Source organism: Otolemur garnettii, unplaced genomic scaffold, assembly GCF_000181295.1.
Source record: "Otolemur garnettii isolate 467f Iridium unplaced genomic scaffold, OtoGar3 scaffold00031, whole genome shotgun sequence".
NCBI lineage: Eukaryota > Metazoa > Chordata > Mammalia > Primates > Galagidae > Otolemur > Otolemur garnettii.
The window spans coordinates 5,921,664-5,931,718 of NW_003852426.1; the positions used below are offsets into that span (position 1 = coordinate 5,921,664).

At 50.5% G+C, this 10,055-nt stretch overlaps 1 protein-coding gene across 3 annotated transcripts in view; it reads left to right on the top strand.

Moving 5' to 3' along the window:
- Positions 1–1,337: 1,337 nt before the first annotated feature.
- SCUBE3 (signal peptide, CUB domain and EGF like domain containing 3) overlaps positions 1,338–10,055 on the top strand; it is a 39,476-nt gene continuing 30,758 nt past the window's right edge. The window contains exon 1 of one of the 3 annotated variants that reach the window (XM_012804710.2): positions 1,338–1,769. In XM_012804710.2, the coding sequence (XP_012660164.1) occupies positions 1,685–1,769 (85 nt within the window). In that variant the 5' untranslated portion in view covers positions 1,338–1,684. The remainder of the gene's footprint in view (positions 1,770–10,055) is intronic. The other 2 variants (XM_003789120.3, XM_012804709.2) reach the window with 2 other exon arrangements.

Sequence of the window (10,055 nt, forward strand, 5' to 3'; positions counted from 1 at the left end):
TGGATAACCTGGGGTCCCAGTGGCCTCTTCCCTGTAGCACACAGGCTGTGAAGCATGAGAAGCATCTGGGTCCCAGTACGGTCTCATTTTGACCACAGCCCCACACTCCAAGAAACCCTCACTGCCTTTCAAGATATCTTTTCTCTTTTCCTTGCTGTGGAGAGAAGATGCAGACGGGCGAGTAGATTAGAAGATAGTGTCCATCGTGGGTGGGGAACACTGCTTCTTCTGCCCAGGTTGCCTCTAATTTTAAAAATACCTGCAGTCTTACTTCTAATGCCCCTGAAGTTAAAGGAATGAAGGGCTGAGACCCAGTCAGGACCACCTCTTGAAGCTGAGTACGGGTTTAGAGGAGCATGTTGTACCTGTCTCTGTCTTTGTATTGACACACTCACACATGAGAGTGTGAGTACATGTCCGCGTCTATACAGGTAGGGTGGTTTAGTGAGTTTACCGCTAAGACCCCTCACTGCAAGGGGGTTTCCCTTGGAGCTGGCAGTTTTAGCAGAGGTACTAAGTAACCTACTTTCTTCTTAATCTCAGTTAACGTGGATTCAGACCCTGAGTCCTAAGGATGAGGAGAGGGACGAGGGTGAGCGGGTAAGAGTTGGGGGGACGTCACTTGGCCCGGCAACGGGGCCACTCTATGTTTCAAGGTCCTATGTTCCGCGTGTCGGTGAACGCACCCAAGTGCCCATGTATCCACATCTATTCCAGCCTCCTGACATCTCGCGCCCCCTTTGTCTCCAGGAGGAGGTATGCGTGCAAACCTGCGCCGCACAGCCGTCCTCGCGTGCGAGCGGGAGACGCACACTCGCTCCCCTACTCTTTCCTCAGGAAGAGAGGACGAGCCGGAGCCCGATGCTGTTTGGTCTGGAGCCGAGCGGGGCTCGCATTGATCCATTGATTGTGAGAGCTCTGCGCCTGACCTCCCTGCTCCCGGGGAAGCCGTCTCCATGGAGACCGGGCCCGCTCCCCCAGCGCCGGATTGTAAATTCCTGCAGGCAGCGGCCCGGCAGCCTGGGGAGGGGGCCGCAGCGCCCGGGCGCGCAGGGGGAGCGGCCGCCGCGCCGAGGCCCCATTTGAAAGAAAAAAGGGCACGAAAAAGGAGGTAGTGGAGGAGGAGGAGTGGGAGGAGGAAGAAACGAAAAGGAGCGAGGAGAGGAGGAGAAAGAGGAGGAGGAGGAGAAAGGCGAAGAAAAAGAGACGGAGCCTGAGAGACGGAGAAAGAGCGAGAGAGGAAGAAAGAGAAGCAGAAAGGGCGTGTTTCTGGCCCTGCTTTTCCCCTCCCCTTTCTCAGGTCTCTCGCTCGGGCTCTGCGCGCTCTCCGGCTGCAGCTTTCTCCGGGCGAGGCTGGGAATTGGGTGGGATTGTACGGAGCAGCCCAGCCGCCGCCGCTAGCAGAGCCCAGCTTGGAGGGGGCGGGGGTTCCCCTCCGTCAGTAGCGCCGGGTGCCCCTCGCCTAGTCGAGCTTTCCGCCTAGCTCTCCCCGACGTCCAGCTAGGAGGAGCCGGCAGCATCGGGAGCCTCCAGCCCTGGGCGCCGCGGTCTGTGCCCCGCGCCTGCAGCCCCCGGTCCGGCCCCGGCTGGGCGCCCCCTCCCCTCCCCCTCCCGCGCGGGGACCCGGCCGGCTTCCGCCCTCCCCGGGCTGTGAGAGCGGCCCCGGCTGCCCGTAGCTCCAGCCATGGGCTCGGGACGCGTGCCCGGGCTCTGCCTGTTCGTCCTGCTGGTCCACGCCCGCGCCGCCCAGCACAGCAAAGCCGCGCAAGGTAAGGAAGGAGGGGCGCGCGGCCGTGGTGCTGCCGGGGCTGCGGGGCCCAAGGGCCCGAGCGCGATTTACGCGGGGCAGGAAAGCATGCTGCTGTCAGGACCCGGCCCTGAGCGCCTGGACTTCCCGGCCAGGGACCCGACTGCCCGGCGCTGCGCTCCGAGGAAAGAGCTAGAACAGCTGGGGCGGCAGGAATGAGTGAGAAGTTTTGGGGTGGGGGGGCGTTGGGCAGAAGTGACCACGCACCTCAGAATCCTACCGGACTTCATCCATCCGCCCCACCCCCAGCATCTTTAAACTCCTTGTCCTCTAAAGTTTAAAAGAGACTCTCTCTTAAACTCTGCCAGAAACTTCAGTTGTGGCCTGGAGACACCGAGAGAATGAAAACTTTTCAGCCATGCCATATATTTATTTCTCCCTCTCACCCCTAGCCCACATGCCAAGTTAGGCAGAAATTTCAAAGTTGCTGTCTTATCAGTGGAAAAATGTTAAAGAAAAATAGAATATTTTATGGGAAAACCAACTCATCTCTCACTGGTAGGGGGTTGGAGAAGAAAATTTCTTTGGCTCCTGGCATAAATGTTTTGTTTCTGCCTCTTTGGGGGAAAATTTCTTTCGTCTTGCATGGCTTTCATTTCTTATCATAATATTTATTTATTAAGGCCTTGGGTTTCCAATTCCATTTAAATCCAGGTCAGAATTGCATTAAAATAACAAAGTAGAATTCCAGGCTGGGGAACTCTGACAGATCCCTCTAGGAATTAGAGACAAGGAGGCCTCTGGCCTCAGTCCCTGACCCCCAGCTCACTGGGTCCCAAGACTGTGCTGCAGGCTTGTGTGCCACAGTTCTCTTGGGATAGCCTCCCCTCCCCCCTTGACCTCTTGCTGTACCCCTCCCCCCCCCATCATGTCCTCACTGACAAGAGATTTATATGGACAAAAAGAAAATCCCTCTGGGCAAGGTTTGTCCAGGAGCATATGATCTTGCCTGTTATCCCAGAGGCTCCTGAAGCCAGCTGGGGTTAGAAGGTGGCTGGGCCAGAAGGAAAGTTGAACTTGGGAGTTGGGGAAGCCTGACTGTCTGGCAGTCAGGTCACTGTGTCCTGGAGCCTAAGCACTTGGCTCTTAAGCTGCTCTGTGTACTACTAGATGGCCTCCCATTCTGTTAAAAGGAAGATTTGATATCAGCGATGCCCTCCTATCCCAAAACACTGCCTCTTGAATTAACCTCTTCCCCCTCCAACCTGTCCTTGATCGGAACCCAAACACTAGGGACCCTCACACCTGTCAAATATCAGACCCCACCCCCAAGTCTTTCCAAGGCCAAACTGTCTTTTCTCTAGTCTCCTGCTTCCAGATAGCCCACCACCATTGCCACCCCCAGCCTGAGAGCAGCCCCTCTCCTCACTGTGGATTTGCTTGTGTTTTCATAAACAAAGCTGGCTTTTGTAGTGCTTGCTGACTTACTCATAACATGGAATTAGCTAGGGAGTTTAGTCTGAAGGAAGGAACAGATTTCATGAAGTAATCTAGAGACAAGATAAGGGCTTCTTTCAAGTTGGAGCCAGTGTCAGTAGTGGCCTAGTGAGGCTGGGGGACTGAAGGCAAAAGAAAAAGCAATGCATTCAAAGGGGCTTCAGGGATAGAGACTACTTTATGGGACAAGTGCCATCAGCCCATGGTTCAGGGTCTGGAGTGAGGATACCTCCAAGGTCCTCCAAGGCTCCCGCTTATTAGACACCCTGCTGGTTTCTGGGGGAACTGCTGCCTGAGTGGAGGCCCCTGTCCTCAAGGACCTTACAAGTAGTTTTGTGCCTGCTTATCTCATTCACAGGCTATGCTTGCTCTGACTAGGATGCAGTTAGCTTGGCATCTTCCCTTCTTCTGATCCCTGAATCTAGCTTGGCATAGAAAGACTCTAATTCACCCTGCTGTTCAGGAAATCCATAAAGCCTGGCCAGAGATTGCCTAACAACAGGTTTGCTGGGTTAGAGCAATGCCTCTGGACCCAAATCTGTAGGCAGATACTGCAGGAAGGATAAATACTGACCAGGCAGGGCAGCCTTACAGCCTGACCCACAGGCAGAGTGCTGTGGGAATCAGGGAGGCCTCTTTTGCCCCCAAACATATCTCCTGATTATCACCAATGCTAGTGTGACTTTCATGCCACATGCTTTTATATGAAGCATTAGCAGATCTTTAAAATACAAATACCTTTGGCAAGAATCTCAACCAAGAAGTTACAATACCCTGACAGCTAGGTGTTTTTTCCCCTTTGTGAATTAAGGTTTTGAGTCTGGACGGTGGCTCAAGCGGCTAAGGTGCCAGTCACCTACACCTGAGCTGGTGGGTTCGAATCCAGCTCAGGCCCAACAACAATGATGGCTGCAACCAAAAAATAGCCAGGAGTTGTGGTGGGCGCCTGTGATCCCAACTACTTGGGAGGTGGAGGCAGGAGACTCACTTGAGCCCAGGAGTTGGAGGTTGCTGTGAGCTGTGATGCCATGGCACTCTACCCAGAGCAACAGCTTGAGGCTGTGTCTAAAATAAATAAATAAATAAGTTACAATACCTGTGGGGAAATCTGGGTCTCTGTAGATTCACCAGAGATTCCCATGGTTGTCGGGGGAGGAGAGGATGAGCTCTAAGTGTAAGAGTAGGTAAGTGAGAGCGCGCGGGTGTGTGTGTGTGTGTGTGTGTGTGTGGTTCATCACACAGGTGACATAGCTGGTGTCTGTTGCAATGGAGTAGCTCAGTAGGAACACTGATGTTTCCATATCTGTGAGACTGTGTGGCTGGGAGGGAGGGATCATGAGGGCACATGGTTTTGAGTGTGTTTCAAGCGCCTGTCAGTGTATTTTAAAGTAGACAGACTGGATAACCAAGATAATTGTTAACTTAGAAGCATTAATTTGCTTTGCTTTGTTGGGGAGGGGGGGAAGTTGGGGTAGGGGAGGCAGCAGTGGTTAAAAAGAGCTAATCCCTACACGGGGCTCAGGTTACAGCTGAATGAAAAGGTCTCCTAGCCTCCAGGGGAACTTGTCCCCAGGGCTGGCTCCTGGAGAGCCAGCAGCCTGACCATTCAGTTTACCTGGTAGTTTTCTCTCATTAGGGATAAAGTTGATAAAGTCAGGTATTTAGAGTTTCCATGTAACATCATCCCAGTAGCTGAGAGCATTCATGCAGTGACAAACAGTGTCTCTGTGTCTCAGAGTGTCTCTCCAGGTCTCTGTCTGGGTATATGTGTCTCTCTCTCTTTCCCCCACTCCTCTCTTCCTCTTTAATGTGGCTGTTTCCTCTCCTCCTGCTTCCCTCAGCTCCTGTGGCCAACTCTTACAGTGAGGGGACTGTTCCATCTAGCCCCTCCCTCCAAAATATGAAATGAAAACCATAACCGTGTCAGCAGGCAAAGGTGTCTCCATAGGCAGCTGGTTACTGCCTCTGCGCCATCCAGGCCACACTAGAAGGAGGCAGAGTCCTCACTCTTGAAGCCTGATCTTCCCTCTAAGCCTACTCCCCATTTTTCCAGAAGGGTGGAGAAAGGGGTGGACTGCTTAGAAATTGCTCAGGAATTCTTTTGACCTTTCTTTTCTCTGTGACTGCATGACATGGTGGGTGGCAGATGCTAGGACAGGGAGAGCACAGAGACTTTTCTCTATTTTCCACCCCTTACTTCCCATCTCCTCGGATCTGCAGAGTGGAATGAGAGAGAGAGGACTAGAAGACTCTAAGGCTAGAATTGCTGTAGGCTGAGAAAGAAAAAAGTCATCAGCAACTCTCAAATGAGATTGTTTCCTGAAACCTTCAGGAATCTGAGAGCATGAGAACCGGTTTGTGATAGGAGCAGCTGGGACCTGTTGTAAAAGGAACCTGTCCTCTGTGTGAGTTTGGGAATGTGAGGTGTGCATCCACTGAAGTGTGAACATGTGTGTGCATGACTTGGGGTGTGTGTGTGTGTGTTTGTGTGTGTGTAGTGGTCTGGTGAGATGAAGGAGGAGGCAATGTGCATTTTGGTTTTGTTTTTTTGAGATAAGAGTCTCAAGCTGTCACCCTGGGTAGAGTGCTGTGGCATCACAGCTCATAGCAACCTCAAATTCTTAGACTTAAACGATTCTCTTGCCTCAGCCTCCTAAGTAGCTGGGACTACAGGTACCTGCCACAACACCGAGCTATTTTTTTGTTGTTGTAGTTGTCACTGTTGTTTAGCAAGCCCGGGCTGGGTTCAAACCCAGCAGCCTCAGTGTCTGTGGTTAGTGCCCTACTGACTGAGCTATGGGGGCTGCCCTGCATTTTGTTTTAGTTGGAGAAGTAAAGAAATAGAATGGCTGGGTCTAGTACCTTGAACTGAGAGTAGGGGGAGGGGACAGATGTCTTCAGACCCTCTTGAGAAGACAGAAGTAGAAGAGCTTGCTGCCTGAACCCACCCAGTCCCTGCCCCTGGTCTGGTCCCCGCATGTCAGGGTGTGGGCCTCCTTTGACGTCCCATGCCCTTAGCACATGACCACTTATAAGAAAGAGTCCCTGTCAAGGATGGAAACTGCAGAGCTGCTCTGAGGTTGGCAGTGCCCGCAAGAGGCCCAGACCTGGGGACAGCTTCTTCAGGCTCAGTTAGAAGACAGAAGTCTGGAAATAGGACTATTGGGCCTTCTGGGGAGAAGTGAAATAACAGCCAACCCAGTGATGTTTGGGGGTGTAGAGGAGCTAGTTACCTGGGCTGAGAGGGAATAGATACTCCCCCTCACCCACTGGCCCCTCTTATCACTAGACTGCCTCCCCCATGCCTACATACTGCTAGCCTTAAGTGACACTGGGGGCTGGAGGCTAAGGCCCCAGTGGGTTTAGACAGATACAGAGCCTCAGGATTCAGGCTTCTGAAGAAATCATTAACACTCTCCTCCTCACTTATCAATAAGGCCCCTTGCAGCTCTGAGATTCCGCACATCTCATCAAAGTCCTTCCTGATGGAGGCAGAAGATGCTGTCTGAAGTCGGGCCTTCCTAGGTTACTCACCTAAATCTTAAGCTTCTCCTCTTTGGCCCCTTCTTCTGCCTGCCTTTCTTCCCCCACCCCAGTGTCCTAGAGCCCTAAGTACCTAATTGTTCTCATTGTGTCCTTAAGTGAGTAATTTACCCCTACATACAGTCCCTGAAGAATACATGTATGTTTCTACATATGTGTATCCAACAAAGTTGGGACATGGACTGGCTGTGGAAACTGAATATTCCTAGGGCCACCAGGGCCCCAGTCTTTGGTTCTACTCCATACATTTCCAGCTTCAAAACTAGCTCTTGGTATTCTGCCCCAGCCTAGATAGCTCTCCTCTTCAGTTAGTATTGGATGCCATGATTTAGCTGCATGGGCAGGGTGATGACCCCCTGGTAGGGTGCTATGGCCCTCACTCTTACCTATGGTTTTTCCTGTAGCTGTAACCATAATCCTAGAGGGGTATGGTGTTTGGATTACAGGGCCCCATGCTGGAGGTTCTCCAGGTCTGGCTACTGCCAGTGAAAAGCTCAGGAAAGACCTGGGTAGGAGCTGCTGGGCTGGAGGGAAGATCCGGGATAGGGAAACAAATCTAAGGAACCTCTGGATAAGAGTAGAGTATCAGGATATGTAGGCATCAGAGAGGAGGGCCGGGAGAACAGGGGCGCTTGGAGGGTAGACCCTGGGGAGCAGATTTACAGAGAGGACGTTTTTACAAGTTTCTAATTATATTTATTTGGAGTTTTCCTCTGGCGGTTTGAAGCTGTTAACAGCAGGAACCTGTATCCCTGGTGTTTGTTTTTGTTTCTAACCAGCTGCTTGGCCCCAGCATAGTGAATCCAAGGGCAAGCGACACCTGCCCACTGCCGCACCACCCACCCCTTTCTTACTGCAGCTGTGTCTGCTCCTCCCTGCCCACTACTCAGTTAGTCCTGCTCTTTGCTGCTGCCCCAAGCCCAAAGCCTCAGAGCATCTGCATCCCTACTTCTCATCTTCTGTCAGGATCATCCAAATTTCAGTTGCATTCCCCTCCATGGCTTTGTGTTGCATTCTTGCTTTATACTGACCTAACTGCTGAGCTAGGGTTGGGGGAGGCACAGCAGTAACAAAGGCTTGGATCCTTCCTGGAAGTGTTGAGATAAGACAGTGGATATTAAAAGAGAACACTGGACTGGGAGTCAGAAGACCTGAGTCCTGGCTCTACATGAGCTATCTGCTCTTTCCTGAGAGACCCTCTCTGAGCTTTAGTTTCTTCATCTGTTTAATGAGATAGGACCATCTGAAGACCATATGAAAATCTGACACCACTGTTGTTAGTTTTTTCAATGAATCTGGAGAGATAAGACTAATAATCATGAAACCAGAACCTACCTTTGCCAACTGCCCACCTCCCTGCATTCTCCAGGTTCTGTTCTCCCCCCCCCCACCCCTGCCCCACCTTTCCTTTACATATCCTCTAGAAGCCTTTGACTTAGCTTTGTTGGTTTTGTCCACACTGAAAGAGAGAAGGTTCTTGTCCTTTTAGCGCTACATTCAAATGAGCAAGGAGCTAGATTAGGGGTAAGGCAGGACATCAAAGGGAAACTCATCGGGGCCCCAATAGGTGATAAGGTTCAGTCCCTTCCCCTCGGAATCACCAAGCACTAGCCAGTGGAGCAAGTTAAACTCCTATAAGAGGAAAGACTACTTTTTTTTTTTTTTAATAAGAAGAAAGTACTCTGTCTCCTCCTTGAGGTCAAGAGGTGGTCATTTGTGTGGTTACCTGGACTCTCTCTAGGCCTTCATCACCTCTTGCTGAAGAACCTCCAGATTGAGGATGAGTCCAGGCTCCAGCTGAGGTCACAGCCTCCACCAGTCCGAAATTGGGAAGACAGCCTGGGCTGCCAGAACTGGGAAGCCAGGCTTTGCCAGTTTCCCTAGTTGCCATTTTGCTCTAACATTAGAGCAGATGTACACAGATGTGGGTACATGGACACATACTACAGGTTAGGATGTCATGGGCTGGTTCTATTTTGGATGTTACTTAAATGTGGGTAGCAACACAGAGGTAAAAATGAGGGAACCAATCAGGTGCCCATCATCAGGTATGTGTTAGCACTGAGGCTGAGGAACATCTATCTGAGGGGGATGGTCTGAAGAGATGCCTATAGCAGTCCAGATGACACCTGAAGACCCCAAGTTCCTACAACTCATTGATTTCAGCCTTTTCTGGCTCCAGCACTCATCAAACAGATGCCTATAAGTGGTACTACCCTCGTTTGAGTTTCCCGTCTCCCTCTTCCTAAGACTAAACTTCCTGGGACTTCCCTCCACCAAGAACAGTTGTGGGGTCACAGGAGAGTAAAGAATCTAGCTTTTTCTCTGAGCTGACACAGAGTAAAGGGATGCTGCAGATATGAACTTCATCCACTCATCACCAACCCATCCTTCTCTTTATCCACTTGCCCATCTGTTTAACAAATATTTACTAAGTGCCTTTAATGTATAATTACTCTGTCTTGTTCACTGCTAAATCCCTAGCACCTAGCACAGTGCTCAAAATCTGTTGAATAAGTGACTGAATATGCTCAACTCCTCTGCCACATGGGTTTCAAAGATTCAGAAGCCATGGCCTCAAGGAGCCTGCAGCTTTAGCAGGAAGATAATACTCAGGAACTAAAAGTTAAATAATGGTACATGGTAGCATATAAGAGACATCACAAGCCTGCGATTGGTCAGCTGACCAGAGAACCTGCCAGAAAAGCCTTAGGAGTTAAGAGAAAGAATAGATCAGAGAAGGCTAGAGCAGTCACAGGTAGCTTCTCAGCAGTGGCACTTGAACTGGGTCCTTAGTGATGGGTGAGACTGGAAGATATTTAAGGGGAGGAAAGTAGAGGAATGAGGTACACACAACATACGTCCCAGCCCAGCCTGACTGGGCCAAGAAGAATATCACAGCCCAAAGTATCACAAGAATGGAAGAAAAAGTATCCAATGTACACACCTCTATTATGAAACTAATTTATACCTTTTATATGAAAGCTATAACCTAATAACAGCTTAAGAATAAGGGGAGGGGGAGGGAGAGGGGAGGGGGAAATGGGTGGAGGAAGGGGAATTGGAGGGATCACTTCTGAGGTTTATCTTACAAGGGTATAAGTGAATCTTTCTAAGAGTAGAATGTGAACATTTTAAAATAATAACTAAGAAAATGACATAAAGGCTACGTTAACCAGTTTGATGGAAGTGTTTTGGATGTTGTGTGAAAACCCCACACTGTACCCCAGAAGTGCATTAATGTACATAGTTACCATTCAATAAAAAA